Genomic DNA, 24,342 nt, shown 5'->3' on the forward strand with positions numbered 1-24,342 from the left:
CCTTCCTCATATAGGGAGCCCCAGGGACACAGCAGGAAGAGAATTAACCCCGAGACCCGACCCGAAGGTGCACTACAAACACAGAAACTAGACATTGAGAGACCCAGGTGAGCTGAGGAAGGGCAGACATGCTGTCCAGAGTCAGGCCCAAGTGGACACCTGCAGGAATCCGAGGGGAAGAGACACCCAGGCCGATTGCAGCGACATGCCAGGGCACAGGAGAGGCCCCGCTCTGCCCCCTCTTAGTCCCTCTTTCTCTGGTCACCCCTGCGGGGCGCTGTCCCTGCCCCAGCCCCGGCCCCCTGCGCCCTCCCGGGCTCCCCTCCAGGCCGCCACTTCCCAGCGGTGACGCGGGAGCTTCTCTCACACCAATGGGGCCGCGGTGCCGTCGGGCCCTGCCCCTCCCCCAGGAAGGTGTGTCCCTCTTTCCTCACCTGAAACTTCCTAGGAGAACCAGATCCCTCCCTCCCGGCCGGGCGGGGAGGGGCGGGCGCGGCGGGTGGGGCGGCCGAGGCAGCCAGGCCTGCGCTGGGGACGGCCGGCCGGCGCCTGGGACCCGGAGGGGCTCCGTGCCGGGACAGCATGTGACACTGCCCAGGTGGGTGCCGCCTCCCTCGCAGCTCCTGGCTCCGGGAGGGCGGCTGTAGCACCCCGGCGGAGGTAAGGGAGGGACAGCAAGGACGGGAAGCTAGGCCTCCACCCCGGGGCCAGCCCCAGCTGGGTCCCAGGGCGCAGGCTCCGGAAATGGGGGGCTGGGCAGATGGGCAGAGTTCGGGGCGTGGGACTGAAGATCCTGGTCAGGAAGAGGAGGGAAACCGGAGGAAATGCTCCGGCCTGAAGAATTCGCTTCCGGCCTGGTCCCCGCCTTGGGACTGGGCACCCTGCCCCCTGAGGTCCCCCGGGCCAGTAAGAGGGCTCTTCAAAGTCTGGGTCCTGGAGAGAGCTAACCCCTGCAATGAGGAGGAGCTGAGATCCCCTTTGTGGGTATTCCCTACCTGTAGATGTTTTATTGTCTCCTTTTCCTTAGCCAGGCCTGGGCCTTCCTTCATTACCTCCCGTGGGCTCGCCCACTGTGCCTGTTAGGTACTGACCCCCCTGTGCTGGCCAAGATGCTTCCACCTGTAGATGACTCCCGTCCTGGCCCCCTTCCCTGTTTCCCCATATCTGGGGAGCACCTCCAAAGTTCCATGTCAATCACAGTACTGTCCTCTGAACTTGGGGAGGTGGGAAGGGAGCTTTGAGAGTTGGAGGTGGGGTGGGGCCCTCGTTTTGAGCATCATGAAAAACTGCCTTCCAACAAGACTGTCCTCAGAGAGCGAGTCCTGATGCCCCTTCTTTTTCGGATCTCAGTCCCGGCTCCCCTTCCTGGATCTTGGGTTCCCGAGACAGATTTGCCCTCCCGGCTCCTCCGAAGTGAACTCTGGCCAGGACTCTTGTCAGATTGAGGGCGAGAGGTGTGTCAGCCAGACAAGGGAGAGAGGGCGGTTCTCCCTTCTACTTCTTCCCTCTTGTGCTCCCCCCACGGCATTGGAAGGCCCTGCATCTTCTGCCTACTCCAGAAACCCCAGCTCCCAGCCAAACAGAAACAGCCCGGATGTGACCTCTGTCTCAGACTTCCTGTTTCAGCTACACCCGGTGTGGAGAAGCTGCTGGCCTAGGTCCTAGCAAAATGGGGGTCACTTGTTAGCCGGCCTGTGGGCCTGGAACTGAAGCCTCGTCCATTGAGGGGGCTCTTGGGGGCGGGGCTGGGAGGAGGAAGGATGTGGGTGTCAATTTGGAGTGAGGCTGTCTGGCAGGAGGAGTGTCAGTCATTATCCTGGCAGGGAAGAGAGGAGGGGTGCAAAGCACCCCTCTTATCAAGAGAGACAGCGATTCAAAACACAGTCAAGAGTCTACGTGTCTGAAGGGTCCCTCGAGTGTATGGCTGCCCACAGTGTGGTCTGTCTGAGGTTGTCTGTGGCCACAGAGAGCACAGCGCCTGTGGGGCAGACAAGATGATGTCATCTGTGGTGTCTGGAGTGGTCAGTCACTGTGGTGTGGACAAGGATGGGTCACTCACAAGGTCATGGGTTGAACAACAGCAGTGTTATTCAACACTGTCGGTGGTATAGCCCAGGCAGGTGGCTTACAGCATCTGGTGTAGACAGGAGTAAGTCGCTCACGTGTCTGCAGTAAATAGGAGCTGGTCGTTTATTGTGTCTGCAAGGTGGGCGAGGACAAGGTCAGCCTCGGGGTCGCTCACACATAGTCTGTGTGGATAGCAGCGGGGCCCCAGTGGGCTTGTGGGGCAGTGGCTGTTGGGACCTTTTCAGACGTTAGGAATAAATAAGACACATTTATTACAGTTTCCCCTAGGATGGTGGGGTTTTCTTAAGCAGATAGAACACAGGTCTTTGCAGTTAATGGTCCAGGTTGTTACTCTTATTTTTATATCTTTCTAGCATTGGGGCAATAATGTCAAACACTGAATAAAGGCATCCATCTATGTGGCAGCCTTATTTTCTTCCTTAAATATTTTTTCTTTATTGATTTTAGAGAGAGAAAGAGAGAGAGAGAGAGAAATAGAAACATTGATGAGAGAGAACATCAATTGGCAGCCTCCTGCATGCCCCCCACTGGGGATTGAGCCCACAACCTGGGCATGTGCCCTGACCCAGAATCGAACCGGCCACTTCTTGGTGCACGGGTCAGTGCTCAACCACTGAGCCACACCAGCCGGGCCAGGGAGCCTGATTTTCTACATCAACATAAGAACATGACTCCTTGTTTGTGGGGGGGGGGGGGGTATTTTCCTAAGATAAGCAGCGGTATAGACGATAAAGTGTAAAATGATGAAGTACTGTCCTCTCGAGTAGCTCAGTGATGTGTGGTGCAGGTGAACATTGGGAACTGCCACTGGTACAACTTCCAGGCAGCATGGTCCTCGGACTTCCACCCAGCAGGCACCTGGGTTCGGGGGAGAAGCGGCAGTGCTAGGGAGGTGGGGGCGGGGAGGGGACTGTCTTTGCAGTACAGTGTTAGGTCTGCAGACTAGAAGTGGACAAGAGCTAAGGAGTAAGGGGGCTCCCAGGGACACCATGAGCTCCGTTAACGGGCTGACTTGCAGCTTTGTCTTGAAAGAAGTCACATGTGGGACGGGGTCAGCAGATGCCACCCGTGTCTGGTCTCTCTGTCCTTGCCTGTGCTCGGCTAGTGAGATTCGCCCCAGTGGGGAAGGGGGCAAGGAGGTAACTCTAACTTACTGGGCGGTGCAGAAACTCTCCCGATGCCTTTGGGTGAGTTACAGCGTGGTTTGCAGATTTCCTTGAGCTTGGTTGTGTGCTGGGTTTGTGATGCCTGATTGGAATAGGATTGTAGCAGGACAGGCTCAAGTATGGGGAACGGTGGCCGAGCTAGTGACGGCCAGTATTTCCAAACGGACGAAGACTGTGTTAGGAATAGTGTCAAGGCGTGTGCAGGAGACAGACGAGCATTGCGTCACCAGAATGGAGCTGCAGATGTCCAGGTAGCGCATGGTGCGAACAGACAGAGCTTACATGTAGCAGAAACACACTCATGTTGTTAGACTGCTTGTTCTGAGGACATGGCAGCCTACATGGGTGTAGACGTGGGTGAGGGAGGGCTCCCGGCTTAGTTACACTGTCCCCTTATGCGGGTGGGAGCCAAGATTCACAAAGTGGTTACGTTGAGCAAGCATGTTATTTAACGCGTGGTTGAGAGAATAAGGTCACGTCACAGTGTCATCCCTCGTGATTATTCCGTCCTTCGGGCTAGACACAGGGAGCAAACCTTGCACTGTGTCAGTGAACTGGAAGAGGATACAAAGCCCTTCTACACAAGTAATGCTAACGTGAGACCTGGGGGCTCTTTGCCCCATACAGAGGGGATCTGTGTCTGTGGGGTGGCCAGGAACTTGTCACATACTCCCCACATCTGCAGGTGTCTAGGGACCTGCTTGTTTGGTTATGGCAGCCTCTGTTGTGTAGAAACTGCAGGGGTGGCTCACTGTGTGTGTGTGTGCGCGCGCGCGCGCATGTGTGCACGTGTGTGCACGCGCGCACGTGCGTGTGGGTGCGTGCACCTGCGTGTGGGTGCGTGCACCTGCTTGTGGATGCGTGCACCTGCGTGTGGACGCGTGCTCGTGTGAGCATGTGCGCAGGTGCACGCATGCGCAGTATCTCAATAGCGCCGCAGGCATTCTGGGGGGTGGGGCTTCCACTTTGTGCCCAAGCGGGACAGGAAGGGCCCGGTCCAGGTGCAGCCGTGGATTCCATAAGCCTCAAAGGCTCTGGGCTGGGGACCGCCCAGATGTCTCACATCTGGACTTCTGGTCGTTTCTGCTTGACTTGTCAGAAGACCTCGGTTTGAGTTCACCTGTTTTATTGATTTTAGAGAGGAGAGAGACAGACAGACAGACAGACATTGATGCGAGAGAGAAACATCAACGGATTGCCTCCTGCACGGCCCGGACTGCGAAGTGAACCCACGGTCTTTCTGGTGTGTGGGACAAGCTCCAACCAACGGAGCCACCCGGCCGGGGCCAACAGTGCGCTTTTTATACTATCTCATCGACTTTCCATTAGAGTTTCTCGCAAAGAACGTATTTTATTCTCTTTATAAAGATAAGAAAATGGGTGTTCAAATACATGAAATGATTTCTGTAACTGTTTTAAAATTAGTGAGATACCAAAAAGGCAAAACTAGAAATTGAACGACACTCTTGATTCTCCTTCCTTCCTTCCTTCCTTCCTTCCTTCCTTCCTTCCTTCCTTCCTTCCTTCCCGCAATACATCATCGTTGAGGGCCAACCAAGCTTCAGGCAGAGGGGACAGGGCAGTTCACAGGGCAGTGTCTGCAGCCCCCGGAGACAGACATTCTGAGCGTAATTACAAGAGCAAGGAGTGTGGGAGGGTAAGGCCTCTCTGGGGCAGGAGCAGAGGGTCCGGGCAGGGGGCAATGCCCAGGGAGGCCTACAGGCCGGAGGGAGGTGAGCCAAAGGGATGGAAAGCCAGCGGGTGGGCAGGGCTGACAGGTGACAGCCTGTTGGAGAGGCAGGCGGAGGCCAGGCTCAGGAGGGCACACCACCCAGGCTGAGTATTTGGGTTGCATCCCAATGGCAGTTAGAGGCTACGGAAGAATTCAAATCAGAAATGGGGCCTTGAAGACTCCCTCAAGAGCTGGGTGGAGAAGGCCTTGGACAAGGGGTCAGAGAGGCTGTGTGGAGGCCCGTGGCCAGGCTGTGCCTCCGGGGCGGTGGCCTGGGGGTGAGCCGCCAGACCGGGGACAGCAGTGGGCTTGGACAGAAGTGGACAGACTGCAGGAAGACAGGCGGTGGGCTCAACAGCACTGAGCGACGAGATCAGATGTGGGGAATGGGGGCCAGGAGAGCAACGAGAATCTTGTTCTGTGACTGAAAATCTTTATTGAGCACCTAGTATCGGCCGCGTATAGCCACTTGAGCAGGACAGAGGTACTTCTTGATCTCACGAGGTTTAACACCTGTTTTTGAGACAGACGATCAGTCAGAATACACACACAAGTATGTAATTATAATTGCGTGAATGCCACAAAGGGGGAGGGGGTGGGGTCTGGTTGAGCTCTACGAAGAGCAGTGGGGTGGCGTGGTTGGCGGTTTGGGCAAACGGAAGGGGTTAAACCGGCAAACTGTCATCTCACAGATAGCAGGGGGCATCTCTCGGGTCAGCAGTGTCCAGTACTGACAGGAACCCTAGGTCAGTGTCAGGGTCTCCTTTGGAGTTACCGACTTGAAGATTGTAGGGGAGGCAGGTGAAGGGAAGCTGGGAGACAGCAGGTGGGAGCAGCTGCTCTTACAGGTTAGGATGACGAGCAAGGGTGAGCAGCCTCGGTGCTGGTGGATGGTTCTAGCAGAGTGGGGGGTCGCCCCCAGGGCATGGTCCCTGAGAAGGAAGGCTGGAGAGGTGGTGCTTAGACTCAGGGTCACCTGCACCGTGGGAGCAGTCGAGGGAGAGAGAAAGGCGGGTCGCTCTGAGCTACAAGAAACAAGAGCAGCCCTAGCGGGTTTGCTCAGTGGTTAGAGCATCAGCCTGTGGTCCTGAGAGACCCAGGTTCAGTTCCCGCTAAGGGCATGTACCCTGGTTGCAGTTTGTCCCCGGCTCTGGTTGGTCGTGTGGGTGGCAGCCACTCGATGTGTCCCTTTCACATCGATGTTTCTCTTTCTCTCTCTCTCTCTCTCTCTCTCCCCCCTCCCTCCCTCCCTCTCTACTGAACAAAAAAAAAAAAAGAAAGAAAGAAACGGGAGCAGTTCCTCTCCTTCGGTTTGTCAATAGTTTGCAAAGAATTTTCTGGAAGCCAGAGCCGGAGTGGGAAGGTCAGGATTTTGAGAAGTAACAGGAAGAGTTCGCAAGGTGGTTGGAGAGGAAGAGAGGAAGGTCATGCGGGCGACACTGTTTTATGCACCTGCTCGACACAGGTGACCTCTGTCCACCGCGGCGCTGGTCTAGTGCGTGATTCTGCTCCAGGCCAGCCGCCTCTCTGACCGAAAACGAGTTGTCCCTTCGTTCGCGGGCTAGACTGGAAAATTCGGCGAGCACCACCCGGACCCTGCGTAGAGGCCATGACTCTCCGCTTTGCCTGGGCCATGGGTGACGGTGACCAGACCCACTGTGATCCCCGGCCGTGGCTGAGCAGGAAGCGCCCCCTCCAGCCCTGCTTCTCGGGCTGTTAGCCCTCGGGGTGTCGCTCCGTGTCTGGGAGTTACGTAGGGCTGAGTCACTCCCGCTGTCCTGAGTAGGCAGGGAGAGGCCAGATGACATCATACCATCTAGAGGGTGATGACCACCCGAGCGCCTGGTGGTCTGACCACGAGGCTCTGGTCTGGGCACTTACGATCTGTCTCTCCCATACGACTGTGGGCTCCGTGAGGACACCATCTCCTTCACGACCGACGCACCGCACTGGGAAGGGTCACTTGCTGAGTATTTGCTAAATAGACAGATAAGTGACAGGTTTTCTAGAGGCTATTGCTATTGTGGACAGAGGGTCCGAGCTGGGGGTGGGGGTGGGGGCCTTTCATCTCAAAGAATGACTCTACGTGGCCCCAGAGAAACGGCCCCCTCTTTTTCTTCACGGTCTGCCCCTCTGAGAGGTCAAAGCAGCAGAGCTGATAGAAACTTTGTCTTTTATTCTGCTTTAGGATCCAGCCCCGATGGAGGCTGAGGAGCCCGGACATGGAGCACCGGCTCCCGTCCCTGCCACAGCAGAACTCAGTGCTGTCCCTGAAGCTCTCATGAGAAGCAGCCAGACCCCCACCGTGGGCCCCGATGCTCAGGAAGGCCAGCACCCAGCCCATAAGTGGGCAGAGGGATGCAGACCCTTGGAGACCCAGCAGAGAGATGGGAATGAGTGTGCAGCGGAGGGTGTGGCCTCTCCCCCCGCAGGAGCCCTGGTGGATGTGCACCCCAACCAGGAAAACCGTCTGGCCGAGGCCCGGGACATGCCAGAGGGCCAGGATGCAGGGCCCCGGAGCCCAGCAGACAGACAGGCCAGGACCCCAGCTCCCCCAGAGCGCCGGGCCTGCCCTGTCCAGGCTGAACATCTGAACATGGTCCCAGGACCCAGTGAACTGAGCAGCAGATCGGAGGTGGAATTCAGACCGGAGCTCCCCTCTTTGACGCTGGGGACGCGGCAAGCAGAAGAGAAAGAGGAAACTGCTCCAGATGCCCCTGCTCAGCCCAGATGTCTGCCTCCCTGCGAAGAGCTCCCGGCAGAGACCGACCCTCTGCAGGGTTCTGGATGTGGGACCCTTGGGCCGGGGGAAGAGCCGCAGGGAAGTCCAGGGAGAGAAAGACTTGTGTGTCCCCGGGAGGCCGAGGAGCTGCAGGAGCCGGGACAGGAAGAGAGGGCAGCCCCTGGGGAGGCTGCGTGTTCTGATGGGCTTCTAGGGGAGCAGGAGCAGATGGGGGAGCGGGTTAAGGGTACCCAGGGAGGACAGAGGCAGGACGAGGTGGAGCTTGCACAGCAAGGAGAACAGTGGGGGCTCAATGGGGAGTTGGGAGGCGAGAGCGGCGATGAGTGGGAGCGGGGGACTCAGGGCCAGGAAGGGCTGGAAGTGGGCAGGCAGAGGGGGGAGTCTCGGGGGCCAGATGAGAGCAGGCGGGGTGCTCAGTGCCAGGAGAAGCCAAGCTCAGCCAGGAGAGCAGGGAAGGCACCTGGGAGGCAGGAGCATCAGGGTCTGCCCGGGACCCCGATGCCCGGGGAGCAGGAGGGGGAGGAAGGCTGCGATGGGCCAGCACCTCGGGGACTGGGAGGAGAGAGGAGCACAGAAGAGGGGGGCGAGCCGGGTGGTCCCCCCACGCTGGCTCTGGCCGTCCCTGAGTTCTCTCCCTGGGACTCGAATGCCAGGACCAGGGTTTCCGGGGAGCCGTCTCCCGAGGCTCTGACTCCTGCACTGGAGCCCACAGGGTGTCCCCCTCAGCCCATTTCTGTACCCAGCTCCTTCCCCACGGCGGGGTCACCTGGCCAAGGAACAGCTCAGGGCAGCCAGCTGGAGGGATGCGCGCCAGGGATGGGGGCAGCACCCTGCGGGGGCACGGAGGTGACTTCTCCAAGGACACGAGGGTCGGCGCCTTTCACTTCTGCTGAAGGCTCCCCCAGCATCGCTGCCCCACCGTCGGCCAGCCCCCCAATTGCCATCCCCAGGAAGAAGGCTTCTCTTGCTGCACGTTCTCCAGAAACTGCCAGAGCCTCTTTCTCATCCGACAACCTGTCTCCCCGAGGGGCTTCCGAGACACCCCCGGCGGCCCTCTGCGGCCCCCCCTCGGCCAGCCCTCTGAGCCCCCTGGCCAGCTCCCCAGGGCCCGCCCAGCACCCCTTGAGCAGCTCCTTCCCTGGCTCCCACAGGACGCCGCTGGCTCAGGACCTGGCCGGATGGTCGCTTTCCTTCTCTCACGCAGAGTTGCCCCAGAGGCCCCCCAAACCTGCTGCCCATGGCTCTGTGACCCCGAGAAGGGACAGGAAAAGCAGCCGGGACTGCAGCGTCACTCCAGAATCCCCCAGTTCGTCGGCCACTCCGGGGCAGGACTCTGGCCAGTTCCCCTCAGATCCACACCGCAGTCCCCACAGCCAGCCCTGGGGATCCCCACAGAATTCAGCCTTTGCCCCCGGGTCTCCTGCCTACGGCTCCTCACCGCCCCCCGTCTTCGTGGATATGAGGCTGCATGAACTCGCGCCCCCTGCTCCCCCAGAGAAGAGGCACGCCCACCACTCCGCGGGGGACAGGGCCAGCCAGCGGGGCGCAGGGGCCCCCACCCTGAGGCAGTGCAGCTGCCCTCCTTCACCGGTGCCCTGTGGCTCCCCCAAAGGCTCACTTCCCGAAGCTCCTGACCCCCTTGTGGCAAGGCAGTACCGACCTCTGCCCTCCACCCCCGATGACCCCCACCCTACTCGGACCTCTTCCTCCCCGAGGCTGAGATACAACAAGCCACTCCCCCCAACTCCTGACCTGTGCCAGCCCCCCCAGCCTCCCGGGTCTCACAACAGCCCAAGGATCTACAGGCCTCTACCCCCTGTCCCTGACGCAGCCGCCCCCGCGGAGCCACCCCCGCTGCCCCCCAAGTCCAGGGGGCGGAGCAGGAGCATTCAGGCAGCGCTGGTGAACTCAGGGGGTCAAGTCCAGCCGAGGCCCGCCGGTCCAGAGTGGACGGCCTCCAGCCCCCACTCCGCTGGACGTACCTCCTGGCCCCCGGCCACCGGCAGATCCGCAGACGCTTTGGCTCCCTCCAGTAGGAGTAAGAGTGAAGCGTCCCCCAGCACGGCTTTTAGCAACCCCACGACTCTTCTAAGTCCTCCTTCCCCAACCAGCCCCTGGACTCTGGGGCTCCAGGCTCCCGCCTTCGAACCCGGGCTCTCCGGAGAGTCCGAGGCCCCTGCCAGGGGAGCGTTGAGAAGAGCAGCCCCCCAGGAAGGAGCCAACGGCCTGAGGAGGTTGGATCTCGGTTCCGCCAGGCAGCCTGAAAAACCCAGCCATCCCCACTTGGAGAAGGCGTCCAGCTGGCCCCACAGGCGGGACCCGGGGCGGCCGCCGCAGGGCAGTGGTACCCCGCCCGCCGCCTCCGTGGAGGGCTCCAGCAAGCACAAGGGCTGGCACCGGCAGGGCCTGCGCAGACCGTCCATCCTGCCCGAGGGCTCGGCAGGTGAGCCAGGAGCACTCGGCCGAGCTTTCTGCAGCCCTTGCCCCTCGTCCACCTGTCCCCAGGGCTCCCGGGACCCCACTGGCTTCACTCAGCCACAGAGCCCACCCCAACACCCAGGGAAGCCCTCGGCGCCGCGCTGAGCACACTGCTCTCCTCTCCATCACCACCTGTCACCCCGCCTGGCGCTCTTTTATGTGTACCTTTCCCAAGACGGTTCTGGACACGCTCCCCCACCCCGAATGCACCCCACTTGCCAGCTACCAACACCTGTTCAGTGTCCTCCTCTTGCCGAGAAGACACCCTCTCCTTGTCCAGCTCGCGTTCTGACAGGAGGGCGGGGCTCATGCCTGGCAGTGGTACCTCAAAGGCCTCCTAGGGGGCACTTCCCTCCCCCAGGCCCCAGCTGCGCCCTTTGTCCCCTCCCCACTCTCTGTCTTGCCTTCTTGTGCCCTCTCTGAGTGTCCCTCTGAAACCTGTCATCTCACCCTCCCCTTTCCAGATACCAGAGGTCCAGCTGTGGAGAAGCCCCCGGGCCCATCAGACACCATTGTTTTCCGGTGAGTCACCCCCTCTCCTTGCTGGCACCCTGTCCTCTCTTTTCTTAGGATGCTGAGATTTCCATTAGTTGACAGTTTCCAGGCCCCGGGAGGAGGGGACGAGACAGACACTAGGATTCCAGGGTAGGGGACCCTTGGCTCGACCTCGTGTGGTTATCTGAGTCCTCATTTTCCGTCCTCCTTGGCCCTTTGGCCGTGAACTAAGCCCCCTGTAAAAGTTCGGCATGACATCCAAAAAAGCTTCACGCTACCCCAAAGTGGGTCAGGCTACAACCGGCCTCTGCAGGGTACTCGGCCCTGACAGCCCAGCGCGTGGCCCGGAGGTCAGAGCCCGGCCTGTCTGTGATCCCCGGGGGCTGCTCTGAACCTGGTGGTCAGCCCCACCCCAGATCCTTCCTTCGCTCCACAGGGAGAAAAAGCCGAAGGAGATGATGGGGGGCTTTTCGCGACGCTGCTCAAAGCTCATCAACTCCTGTGAGTATCTTGAAACCACCACAGATGCCCACGGTGTTGTGTCCAAGAGTGGAGAGGGGCTCGTGGCCGTGGGCAGTGGGGAGGGGACACCTGCAGCAGGCTGGTGGCCTCTGCCGGCCTCCGTGCCTGATCCCCGCTCCCCTAATTCTCTCCTCCGTGGTTCCCCCCGCAGCCCAGCTGCTTTACCAGGAGTACAGCGATGTGGTTCTGAACAAGGAGATTCAGAGCCAGCAGCGGCGGGACGGCCCGGCAGAGGCCCCCGAGCCCGCCTCCCCCCGGCAGCCCCGGAAGGCCCTGGTGTCCTCAGAGTCCTACCTGCAGCGCCTCTCCATGGCCTCCAGAAGCTCCCTCTGGCAGGAGATCCCCGTGGTGCGGAACAGCGCCGTGCTGCTGTCCATGACCCACGAGGACCAGAAACTGCAAGAGGTACCCCACGGGCAGGGGGGGCGGGCAGAGGGACACAGGAGAAAGCTCACATCCTTATCTTCCCCTCACCACCTGCCACACACTCGTGCGTAGCCGCGGCTATCGGTCATCTCCACTGCCATGGGCTTGAACTGCTCTCTGAAGGTCACCAGTAGCCTGCCCCTCCACCTCCGCATGCCATGGGCCATTCACACCACCTGGCCTTGGTTCAGAGCGGCCACGCCTCTGACTCTGTCGGGAGGAGTGTGGAGCCCATCCCATCACCACTGCTTCAGGCTCTACCAGAGATTCCCCTCCCACCAGGACACAACCAGGAGCTTTCGCCAGGTCCCTTGAAGGCCGAGTGCCCTGCACCTGCCTGTGGTCCCTCGGACCCACAAAGGCTGCTGGATGACAAGCAGCCCGTAGTAGAGGCTGTGTGTCTGTTGTTAAGTGAGGACCCTGGATAGGTTTCGCACGGAGAGCGTGTCTGATAGCCGATCTGAAATACGCCTTTCGGGGCAGGAGGGCCCGGGGGAGAGGCGCCCGGGAGTAAACGTTTCGGTATTTCGGTTCTAGAGCAACGACCCAGAGGCGCGCCTGAGTCTTTGCCGGCTATTTAAGTCTGGCCAGACGACCTGTGCTTTCGGTCTCTCTCCTCACCTGTAAAACTGCGAGGAGGCCCTGGGAGAATTACAAGGACGAGTTACACAACCACTCTCTCCGTGTCCTCACCTAAGACGCGAGAGTGGCCACTGCCTTTCAGGACTGAACGAAAGAACACAGTGTGTGGGACATAGTGTGGCGCGTATTAGTGCCACCCTCCCCTTTCAGAGGTGGGAAGGAGAAACCTGTGGGCCAGAGGGACTTAAGGTTAAGCGATGCTTTTCCCAAGCCAGACAGACAGATATATACTTCAGGGGTTTCAGAGCTCAGATGTGGGGACCCCCTTCTGACCTTAACTTTCAAAGCACATGGAGGAGACCTGGCCCAGTCGCTCAGCTGGTGGGAACATGGTCCTGATCTGCTACGGTCCTGGGTTCAGCCCCTGGTCAGGACACAGGCAGGAATCAACCAGTGAACACACAAATAAGTGGAACAACACGTCGATGTCTCTCTCACCTTTCCTCTCTAATCAATAAAAAATAGGATAAAAATCGCACGGAGGATACTTAGAAAACCAGTGCTCGCCCGTGTTTGCGGGCCGTGCAGTGGGACAGGAGGTGTCTCCAGCCTCTCGCCATCTCCAGCACTCACAGTCCCTGGGCTCCCGTTTCTGAGCCGAGCCTCTGCACGTATAAGCGCGTGTTTCTTCCCTAAAACAGCGGTTCTGGGGGCTACCACGTGCCCTCACTGACTCTGTTTCTTTTACGGTCACATCTCTGTGAGATTCAGAGAGGTTAACCGAGCCACCCAGAGCCACGGAGTGGGAATGTCCGAGCGCAGGGCACAGACAGCGGAACCTGTGGGGGTCTCTGGCTCAGAAGTGACTCCGTCACCCTCCCGGGCACTGAGCTCCGCACCGAGCTGTGCCCTTTCCTGCTCCTATCGGCCTCCTTTCTTGCAAATAACCAGATCCTCCCGCTGTCCCTCCCGAATAAGCATGGAACCGGCCACCCGTCCCTGCCCCCATGGCTACCCAGGCCGTTCCCTCTTACCCGGACCGTTTCCTGAGGGCTCTCTGGTGCCCGCTAATCTTTCTCCACCCTGTGCTTAGAAATACATGTATGATCAAGTTATTCCCCTGCAGCAAACCTTTCCCTGTTTCCCCGGGTCTTACCCCTTTTTTGCACAACCCTCCAGACCTCCCTCTGTCTGCCCCGCTGGCTTCCGCTCTGGCCGCGGCTCAGCACGCAGCTCCACAAACGCGGTTTCAGTCGCCAGGAAGCATCTTTCTGTCTCACCCCGGGGGGCGGCTCACGTGCCTGGACTTCATGCCCTTTCCCTGTCCCTGAGGTGAGGTGAGGCTCTGTGCGGGGTGGGCAGCCGAAGGACCTGTCTTGTTCGCCACTCTGCCCCTAACACATACACCAGGGAATCGGAACAGGTTTTAAATTCATCGTCCTGCCCTGGCCGGTTTTGCTCAGTGGTTAGAGCGTCGCCCGCAGATCAGAGAGTCCTGGGTTCGGTTCTGTCCAAGGGCAGGTACCTCAGTTGCAGTTCGTCCCCGGCCCCAGTTGGGGTCATGTGGGTGGCAGCCAGTCCATGTGTCTCTCTCATATCAATGTTTCTCTCTCTCTCTCTCTCTCTCTCTCTCTCTCTCTCTCTCTCCCCCTCCCTCCCTCCCTCCCTCCATCTCTCCCTCCAGCTCTATCTGAAGATTAATCTAAAGATATCCTTGGGTGAAGAGCAAAACAAGAATAAAGTTCACGCTCCTCCTCCCTCCCTCCTAGGCCAAGTTCGAGCTGATCGTGTCCGAGGCGTCGTACCTGCGCAGCCTGAACGTGGCGGTGGACCACTTCCAGCACTCGGCCCAGCTGCGCGCGGTGCTGACCAACCAGGACCAGCAGTGGCTCTTCTCGCGTCTGCAGGACGTGCGTGACGTCAGCACCACGTAAGGCTCCCCTCCCGGGGCCGCTCCCTCAGCCTCGCTGTCCGCAGCCGGATCACCTCCGGCGGGGACGGGGGCGAGCAGAGGGCGGGGGGTGCAGAGGGCCGTGGGGATGAACACGTCCATGAGCAATGCCTCCTGGGTCGAGGTTGGGGTGCGCTGCGGCACGAGGTTTGGGAAGCATCTGACGACGAGGAGACCAGACGTATTCCCACAAAGAGCTGGGTCAGGGGAGGACGGGAGCAGCCTCGGGGAGAGCGCAGGGCACAGCAGGGGCGCAGTGCCAAGGACAGCGATGGAAGTGATTTCCTAACAGACGTCAGGAGCAGCGGGGTGGCCGGCGCTCACCGAGGCCTGCAGGTTGAGGCCTGTCCAATGCTACGCAGGTTCCTCTCAGACCTGGAGGAGAACTTCGAGAACAACATCTTCACCTTCCACGTGTGTGACGTCGTCCTGAACCACGCCTCCCACTTCCGCCGCGTCTACCTGCCTTACGTCACCAACCAGAGCTACCAGGAGCGCACCTTCCAAAACCTGCTGTGAGACGGAACCCCGACCCCCGTGGTCCCTGTGTGGGCGGGGCAGCGCCCTTGCACCCGAACCTCCAGCCCCCCACCCACGTGCTGTCCCAGGGGCACGCAGCCTTGTGCAGCTTTGCGACCGCAAGCCCAGCCCACCTTCCAGATCAGGGGTGTCGTCCCCGTGTCCATCGGACCCACCACTCCCCCCTGACCCACAGACGTTCCACTGAGTCCCACTGTGTCCCCTACTCCCCGCCCCCTGACCCGAGCCCCCGTTGCACAGGAACACGAACAGCAGTTTCCGCGAGGTCCTGGAGAAGCTGGAGAGCGACCCCGTGTGCCAGCGCCTGTCCCTCAAGTCCTTTCTGATCCTGCCTTTCCAGCGCATCACGCGGCTCAAGCTGCTCCTCCAGGTCCGCCCAGCCGGGGACTCTTCCCTCCGCTCAGGGGGTGATTCAGGAAGCCCCCCCACCACCACCACAGGCCTGGCCCTCCTGCACTGCCCACAGCCCGTGGGCAAGTGAGCAGCTCCCCACCGCCCACACCCTCCTCCTCAGGGTGAATTCCTGATAAACCTTGGTCCCGGGAACCCTCCATTAGCCCACCCCACCCCTCTCCGTCTCCAGCCCTTCTTCCATCCGGCCCTGTCTCCTGTTTGCTTGCAGAACATTCTGAAGAGGACACAGCCTGGCTCCTCGGAGGAGGCGGAGGCCACGAAGGCGCACCACGCCCTGGAGAAGGTAGGCACCCCCGGGCCCCCACAGACGTCTTCCCCTGCCCAGGCCCACGGCCCCTGCTGATGGATCCCTCCGCCACCTGCTGCACCGTCCAACCTCCCTGCCCCAGGACACTGCAGTCGCAGCCTCCAGACTCGGTCTCCTTTTCACTCAGCCCAGGAATAGTGGCCCGGCCATACCAAGTGTACCGAGTCCTGAAACTCCGGCCCGGTTCTGCCTCCACGCAGTTCGCGCCCGGAGGAAAGCCCCCCCTGTCACAACCGCTGATGTGCAGATTTCTTGCAGGGGCTGGGTGGGGGGGGGCACACCTCTAACGTGCTCTTCCTCTGTCTGCACCCGCTCCGCGCAGCTGATCCGCGACTGCAACAGCAACGTCCAGAGGATGCGGCGGACGGAGGAGCTCATCTACCTGAGCCAGAAGATCGAGTTCGAGTGCAAAGTGAGTGAGTGGTCAGCACGTGGGCAGGCACCGGCTGCGCGGGGCCTCTGGCTCGCCCCTTGCCAGCCTCGGGCCTCACTTCTGCACGCCTCTGGTCTGTCCTGTTTCTGGGGTGCCCGGATGCCCACTTCGTGTTCCGTGATGCCCCATTCAGTGAGAAAGGGGGGGAACAGAACTGTGCGTATTGCCCTTGGTGGGAAGTTGGAGGGTGCCCATCTGGGTATGCATTTGCTTGTGTGTGGAGAGAAACTGGGAGGGGGCATGAGAAATCAAGGGCCGTGGCTGATGAGGGAGGACTGATCCATGAAAGCCTTGATGAAGACATACGCTTGGTGCTTCAGCCAGTCGATATTTCATCGTCTCCATCGAGGGTAGCCAACACGATGGAAACTTGAATCCAAATCTAGGGCTGCAATCTCCCACCCGAATGCAAAAGCTACAACAGACATTCCACATCTAAATTCCAACTCAGAGCAGTCTCCCTTGTCCACAGAGAGATCGTAGTTTCTACCCTTATCTTTGCCCACATTCCAGCTCCAAGCAGATTCTGCCTAGTCCTCCTTAATCTCCTTCCCACCTCTGAGTCTAGCTGCTCCTCTCGGGTCTCTGGTTATAATGAAAAGAAGAACAGATGTAAGAACGGCCCAAATCTTTTAAAGTCTAAGACGTACACGTACGGTTCCCTGCCTTCTCCCATCACCGGCCCTAATGGCTTTTCCATGTGTGGTTCTTCAAAAACTTTTTTTTCTTTATTGATTTGAGAGAGAGGAGAGGGGAAAGGGAGAGAGAGAAACATGGAAGAGAGAGCCTCCTGCACGCCCCCCACTGGGGATCAGGCCCACAACCTGGTCATGTATCCTGACTGGGAATCGAACCGGTGACCTCTTGGTGCAGGGTCAACGCTCACCCACTGAGCCACACCAGCCGGGCTCCACGTGTTCTTCAGTTTCTAGGGCTGGGCTTCCTCACATGGCCACCATTCGGGCTGGACCGTAGGCACCTTCCGTTGCCTGAGTTACGGACGTGGGCGCCGTCCCGTGGGCGCCGTCCCCGTAGACAGCAGTGCTTGGGGGGCTCATGGAGAAGCAGAGTCTGCGGGGATGGGCTATGAGCAAGGGGGGGATGTGGAAGCCAGAACTGTCGGTGGGATTTACGAGCAAGGGCAGGACCGAGAGGGAGCCTGCTGGGGTCCTGTCTGTGACTCCGCCTTGTCCGCCCTCCCTTCGCAGATATTCCCACTCATTTCGCAGTCACGCTGGCTGGTGAAGAGCGGAGAGCTGGTGGCGCTGGAGTTCAGTGTCTCCCCGGGGCTGCGCAGGAAGCTGAACACGCGTCCCGTCCACCTGCATCTCTTCAATGACTGCCTGTTGCTGTCTCGGCCCCGAGAGTCAGTGACGGGAACGGGAAGCGAGAGGGGAGGATGGGGAGGGACAGAGAGGGGTCGTGTTCCTCAGGGAGCCCAGGTCGTGGCATTAAGAGAAAGAGTCCAAGCCAAAAAGGGGATCCCGCCAAATTATGTCACAAGCTCACACAGCAAGACCTGTGCCAGGTTATAGACACAGAGTGCAATGCAGCCGATCAGCAGTGACTTGCTCAACTGCTCCTCGCGGTTTCGTTGGGCCGGGCTCCGTCTGTTAGCCCAAGGATCCTTAGCCAATTCCAGATCCCGAATCTTCGGTCCAAAGGGCCTCGGAAAATCCCTGCTGGTTCTGGCTCTGCAACTCTTTAGAGGGCCGAAGCATCCGAGAGACTAGATACGTGGTTTGCCAAGCCAGTGACTCTTCCCTGGGGGCTCTGGCGCTAGCACCTCGAGAGCAAGTTCACACCACCCTATGGCTTTCGTGAGAATTCGCAGGCTGCAGAGGCTAAGGATGGGACCTCGGACCCAAAGACCTGAGTGTGGTGAAGGGTGGCAGCTCTGGAATGTGGCTGAAAAGCTTTTGTTTGGCAGGGGCCGGTTCCTGGTGTTTGACCATGCTCCCTTCTCCGCCATCCGGGGGGAGAAGTGTGAGATGAAGCTGCACGGATCTCACAAAAACCTCTTCCGCCTCTTCCTGCTGCACAACACCCAGGGCACCCAGGCCGAGTTCCTGTTCAGCACGGAGACTCAGTGAGATGGAGCAGGGCAGAGGAGCTGGGGGGGGGGGCAGCCTGGGAAGGAAGTGGGACCGAGGCAGGAAGTGTGTCCAGAAAACAGCCACCGCGCTGTGTAGTTCACGCTGGACCGGGGAGCACCCACAGAGAAACCCCGGCTCCCGGAGCTAATAGGCGCCTGCAGGAGAGGGAGGTGGGCAAGGGCATGACGTCACCACCAGGGATTAGCATCCATTGTACCCCTTTGGCCTAGCAGGACACAGTCTGCGAGATACCAGGAAGGAGATGGACCGGGGGAGACAGTAAAGAGTTGGATTACTGACACCCATGAGTGAGCCCATGAGTACAAGCCAGGCTGGTGGCGGACGTGTGACTGAGACAAGCCCCGGGGTGCCTTGGGCCCACCTTCCCCCCAGTCCTGGGTGGAGCAGAAATCCGTAGAGCTGAGAACTTCAGTCTGCTCATCTTTTAAACAGTAATCAAATAATAATTTACACACGCCCGACATATTGGAGAACGTTAACCAATACCTATATAGTCCGGTACGCAGTACCGACCACAGTGACGAGCTACAAGCCGGTACCTGTCACCGATGTGTTAAAAGATACATGAAATTATTCCTTAAAGAACTTTGACGTGTTAGCGGGTCGTTGGAGGGTCCTCACATTTCAGACACTCTTCAGCCTCGTCCCTTGGAGGACACTTCAGGACATGTTCACTGATGGAGCAGAGGGCCTGGCGGAGGAGGCGTCCGTATGCACGGTGTCGCCTGCCCCGGGTAGTCAGACGCGGCCTCGTGCCCTCTGCTTGGCACCTTGGGCAGCATCTTCCCGGAACAGCCATGGCACCTGCTCTCAGTCTCTCCGGTGTGTTTGGAAGCCGAGGCTGAGATAAGGCAGCAACCTTCAGATGAGGGATGAGCATTAGGCTGGGGTGATATTACACAACAAGAAGAATCAGGTGCATCTCCCTGACCTAATTACGGTTACAGAACGATTTCATCTCTGAGACAGAGAAGGGAGGTGGGCAGAGTGTCAAGAATTACGCAAAGCGACAGAGGGAATCTACACGGAGGTGAACCGTGGTTCGGTCCCGTCCCCAAACGGACGATCCACCGGTTTATAATTGGCGGTTGACTTTACGCCCCCACTTGAAAGATTCGAGGTGCCACGGACAGGGTAACTGGAGAGGGGAGGGGAAAACAAAGCGGGGTCAGACGCACTCACGTACAGTCAAGCTCCTGTCCTGCCTCCAGCCGAGCCGAGTCCTGTTGACTTTTGCCCTAGATGCCACCGCACTAGACAGGTCTTTCCCACAGTCATGCCCGTTGCCCATGGTCGTCCCTGGTCCCCCGCCCCCAGCGCTGCGGCTGAAGTAGTGGCCCTGCTCTGTCTCCTCAGGAGTGAGAAGCTGCGGTGGATCTCGGCCTTGGCCATGCCCAGGGAGGAGCTGGACCTCCTGGAGTGCTGTGGTGAGTGGGAGGGGAAGGCGGCAGGGTGGCCGTCTCCTTGAGAGGGCTGGTGGCGACTCCGCGGCTTCCGTCCATTGCGTCTGCCCAGAACGTCAGGAGGGAGACCCCTGAATTCAAACACCTGAGATGCATCTGCTTAAAACTGCCCACCGCACGCAATGCCTCGTCCCCCGTGTACCCTGCCTCTTTTTAAATAGTTGGCCCCTTGAGTCTATCCTGCTATATATATATATTTTTTCCCTTGATGTTACCTGCTTGAAGGTCTTGGGGAAACGGGGGGAGGCAGTGGGGCTGGGGTGGGAGTCGGTAGTCCCGTGTTAAGCTCACCCTCCTCCTGTAGAGGGTGACCTGAGACCCCTGCCCTGACCCCAGGATTCCAGGTGCGCACAGGTGTGCACAGGCACACACAGATCGTGAATGTGTCTGCATTCATGCCAAGACTGGGTTTAGGGGTCTCCTGTGAGCCCCCAGTGGTCCTCCAGCCAGGATTCCCTGAGCCATACCCAAAGGGAGCTGAACTCAAAGGAAGACTAGACCTTTGGTGACTCAAGAGGACAAATACAAGGAAAGGAAGTAGAGCCTGGCTGTAAACAGTTCTGGTAACTTCTCCACTGTGGGGTCTGCTGGGCAGGAAGGCAAGTAATTCTTCCCCCTTCACCGTGGCCTGAACGGCTGTGAGGACGACTCAGAAGAAGGGCAGCTAATGAGCGGAGGTTCCGTGTGTGGTCTGAGGGCACTAAGCGCCGTCAGAAAGGTAGAAAACACAATGAACCCGCAGAGGACGGGACGCTTGTGGTTAGGAGCACTCTGAGGCCTGTTAATATCGAGCTTCAAAAACTGTAGGAATTTCCCGATTCAGGAAAATATAGAAAGTCCAAAACTTCCTCAAGCATCTTCTTGATCAACCCAGTCATGTCCCAGGGGGGAGCCTGCAGCGAAAGGGGAACCCACTGGTGAAGTCTCTGCCAGGCCCACGTCGAGGGCGGTGGAGAAAATGCAGAGCCGAGTCAGACTCAGGCTGTGCCGTCTGGTTGCAGACCCAGAACACCTAGCGAAGCATTAGGTAAGGGGTGAAGGGTTCAGCCTCCACCGGCGGTTTCAAAGGAGCTCGGAATCCACCAAGGACTTGAGAGTCAGGGAAGCTTCCAGAAGGAAGATGAGTCTGGAGCATTTTTTTTTTTAAGTATGTTTTTATTGATTTTTAGAGAGAGAGGAAGGGAGAGGGAGAGAGAGATAGAAACATTGATGTGAGAAAGGAACATGGATCGGCCGCCTCCTGCACGCCCCCTACTGGGGATCAAGCCCCCAACCTGGGCATGTGCCCTGACCAGGAATCAAACCTGGACCTCTCTCTCAGTCCATGGGACAACACTCAATCCACTGAGCCACACTGGCTGGGCGGGTCTGGCGTATTTGTAATCATGAGTCACTAGAGGTGTTCACAGTGTATCCTCAATCCTTCTTCCCCAGAGAAATTGAATTTTTGATGCATTTCAATTCCGGTTTTCCTATGTCCTTGTCAACCATTTTGTTCCCTGGTAGAAGAGGAAGACATTTCCGTGGGTCTCTCTTGCCTGTAACTTTGAAAAGCTCGAACTTTCTCACTCCCGCGTCCTCCCAGCCTCCCCTGCGGGTCCCCTTCCATGTTCCAGTCACTTGCCCTTTCTAACCTCCCTTCCCACTCTCCCCTTCCAAAGATGCCCCCCAGGTGCAGTGCCTTCGAGCCTACAAACCCCGGGAGAATGACGAGCTGGCTCTGGAGAAGGCCGACGTGGTCATGGTGACTCAGCAGAGCAGCGACGGTAAGAGGGCGAGTCCCCCGGGAGCAGGCTGGCATTGGAGGGGCACACCGGAGACGGACGCACTTTTCCTGGGGCTGCAGTAACACAGGACCCCAGACTGGGTGGCGTACAACACCTCTCTCGTGGTGCTGGAGGCTAGGAGTTCAAAATCAAAGTGTTGGCAGGGCCTTGTTCCCATTATAGCCCCTCGTCAGGGTCCTTTCTTGACTCTCCCCGCTTCTGTAGTTCTAGGTGTTCTTGGCTTGCGGCAGCGTAACGCCAGTCTCTACCTCTGTCTTCCTTCTGTGTGTGTGTGTGTGTGTGTGTGTGTGTGTGCACATTTTCCTCCTTCGGGATACCGGTTCCACTGGCTTCATGGCCCCCTTTCCTCAAGTATGACCTCATTTTAACGTCACTAATTACATCTGCCTCAACCCTAGTCCCAAATAGGGTCTCCTTCTGAGGTACTTGGGGTTGGGACTTGAACAGATATTTTGGGGGGACACAATGCAACCCACGAGAGTGGAGCAGGACACTAGGGGTAGCAGCCGTAGACTTGGCCAGACCTAGGGCAGCCGGCTGAGGGCTCCAGGGTTGGGGGTCCCGTGCTCTGGGAGCACCCCAGCTTGTTCAGCCTTACGATTCAGAAATGTCTCCGGGAAAGTGGTCCAGGGCAAATGATTGTCTGTGTTCTCCAGATAATTCTTCTCCCCACCCCCCTGTGCCCGTAGGCTGGCTGGAGGGCATGAGACTCTCAGATGGGGAGCGAGGCTGGTTTCCTGTGCAGCAGGTGGAGTTCATTTCCAACCCAGAGATCCGCTCACAGAACCTGAAGGAAGCCCAGCGAGTCAAGATGGCCAAACTGCAGCTGGTGGAACAGCAGCCCTAGCTGTTCTCTGGAAGGACTCTCCGGAGCTGAAGGGCAAGAGGTTCTTGGAGAGGGTTGGCCCCACAACCCTGAAACAGAGGCCTTCTCTGGACCAAGAACTAGACCCGCCAAGGGCCCAGGGACAGAATCCAGCCACTAGTCGCTAGTCCCAGGCTTCCTTTTTTGTGCTCTGTGCTTGGTCGGGGATTTTGAGGGACTTTGCACTGGATTCTGGGAAACTTTTCTTACAGGAAAGGAGACCACTGTGGCCCAAACCAAGGAACTCTGCATATTCTACTGTGTGGTTCTTAAACGTGCTCTGCTTCCGGAGGGCAGATTCTGAGCTGACCATTGTGGCGTATGTTCAACAGAATCTGACCTCGGTCCACTGGAGGAGACGTTTAAAGGGGGTTAGCCTGTCAGATGGGAGGGTCAACTGATGACCTCTAAGGTATCTTCCAACCCTAACAATTTTGCGTACTTGTTGGCATGAGGTTTGTGCATGCATCTCTGGGATTTGTCTGTCTATGGCAATGTGAGGGTGATACTCCCTCACTCTAATAAACTCGGCACTCACTACTCGAGCGTCTTCTCCTCGGACTGGAGCACCGAGCGAGGTTCTGAACGTGGAGTCCTGGACGCATCCAGGCTCCTTGGTTTAGGGGTCATTGGAAACCAAGATGGCACCTAGGTCATGGTGTCTGTCTGTCAACTCTTACTTTACGACTCCTGAGAATGTAGGTGGTTTTTCTGCTGATTCTGGCCTGAGAGGTTATAGAAGTGATTAGAAGAAATGGATGGGTGATAAAAACCCTATTCCAACTTTCCTTTTGACTGAAGCGTAAGTAGGCTAGTTTGGGTGGATTTGGAAATCCTCCTCGGACCATTCCCGAGTTTGTATTCTGACTTGAACTACGGTGAAGGGATCTTCTGAGCTGTTTCATCCTGGTTGTGAGAAGCGGGACAGTGTGATGGAAAGAGTCATAGGACCCAAGGCAGGAGACCCATAGGCCAGGGACCACACCGCCATGAGTCAGCCTGTCCATGTCTCAGTCTCCTTCGATGTAAATGCAAGCTCAGGCCAGGTAACTCCAAAGTGCTAGCCAACTCTGCAGCGTATGATTACCTGTCTCCGCGGAGATGCCTTTCTCAGCTGAAGAGCGCCATCCTTCTCGGGTAGAGCCCTCATACAGCAACAGGAGAGCCATCTTTTAAGCTGGGTCATTAGTCCTTTCCTGGACAGTCTACTCCTCTGCTTTATCTTTGGGAGGGCTCAAAACTAAAACCGCACCGCAGCTTTGTACAAAGGGAAGAACAACACGACAAACTTTGTCCCATGCCCAGTTAACGATGGCATGCCAGGATAGTATCACTTTTGATAATACGTGTTCTCTTTGGTCCATCCCCAAATGCGTTCGCTTGCTTACTTTTTAGAAAAGCGATCTCTATTGTAATTAAGATAAAGGCTATTAGTAATTTATCCTACACAGGTTAACACTTCTAAACCATCTAAAATGGGATGGTTTTAGAGAAGTTCTATTGAAGTTTTTCACTATTTTTATTTAAAAAAATTTTTGTTTTTCTTGATTTTAGAAAGAGAGAGGAAGGGAGAGAGAGATGGAAACATTGATGAGCGAGACCATCTGCCTCCTGCATGCCCCCCACTGGGGATGGGGCCCACAACCTGGTGACCAGGAATCAAACCAGTGACCTCTTTGTGCATGGGTCGACGCCCAACCACTGAGACACACTGACTGGGCTTCACTATTTTCTTAAAGCCACCTTTTTATTAACATATGGTATATTAATATGTATATGTTATATATAAACTAACAACTGGTTTTTCCTAACAGCAATAACAATAATTATAATCCAAATTATTTGTTCAAACCAGTATTTGAATACTGGCCATATGACTCCAGTATGCCATATGAGCAAATTTTTAGACACATTTTTCCAAAGAGGTAAAATATTAACTTCTGAATGATACACATGCAAAGTTTTTTTAGTTGAATGACTGCTTCTTTGCTTGAAGTTGCTAAGGCTTCCTGAGCACCTTTGAAGCTGACTTCTGAAAGACCACAGCCATCTTTAAGTGTTTAATATGTATTTGTTTAATTGGGTTATTCTCATCTCATCTGTGAAATTAAAAGACAGTAGGCTTCTACCTGTCTTTAGGCCAAAAAAAAAAAAACAAAAACAAAACAACAAGCTAACAAAACTTATATATGAGAGTCATCTCTCCTCAGTCGAATTACTAAATTTTCTATAC

The 24,342-nt window shown here is 57.6% G+C and overlaps 1 protein-coding gene across 1 annotated transcript; it reads left to right on the forward strand.

Annotated features, from left to right (window-relative positions):
* The first annotated feature begins 541 nt into the window (after positions 1-541).
* Positions 542-22,633, forward strand: ARHGEF5 (Rho guanine nucleotide exchange factor 5). The gene is made up of 15 exons (XM_036247651.1): positions 542-598; positions 7,175-10,172; positions 10,672-10,729; positions 11,139-11,203; positions 11,376-11,629; positions 14,002-14,162; positions 14,546-14,698; positions 14,964-15,093; positions 15,346-15,420; positions 15,767-15,856; positions 17,086-17,243; positions 17,808-17,966; positions 19,351-19,421; positions 21,119-21,223; positions 21,934-22,633. The coding sequence occupies exons 2-15, from the start codon at positions 7,187-7,189 to the stop codon at positions 22,089-22,091; spliced, it is 4,623 nt and encodes a 1,540-aa protein (XP_036103544.1). The 5' UTR covers positions 542-598; positions 7,175-7,186; the 3' UTR covers positions 22,092-22,633.
* The last annotated feature ends 1,709 nt before the right edge of the window (positions 22,634-24,342 follow it).

This window comes from Molossus molossus, unplaced genomic scaffold (genome assembly GCF_014108415.1).
Source record: "Molossus molossus isolate mMolMol1 unplaced genomic scaffold, mMolMol1.p scaffold_m16_p_7, whole genome shotgun sequence".
NCBI classification, from domain to species: domain Eukaryota; kingdom Metazoa; phylum Chordata; class Mammalia; order Chiroptera; family Molossidae; genus Molossus; species Molossus molossus.

What these genes read in the sequence shown, in the direction of transcription:
- ARHGEF5 (XM_036247651.1), top strand. Translation starts at nt 7,187, where the DNA reads ATGGAGGCTGAGGAGCCCGGACATGGAGCACCGGCTCCCGTCCCTGCC. An exon ending in CGCACCACGCCCTGGAGAAG is followed by an intron (nt 15,421 to 15,766) that starts GTAGGCACCCCC and finishes CGCTCCGCGCAG; the next exon opens with CTGATCCGCGACTGCAACAG. An exon ending in AGATCGAGTTCGAGTGCAAA is followed by an intron (nt 15,857 to 17,085) that starts GTGAGTGAGTGG and finishes CTCCCTTCGCAG; the next exon opens with ATATTCCCACTCATTTCGCA.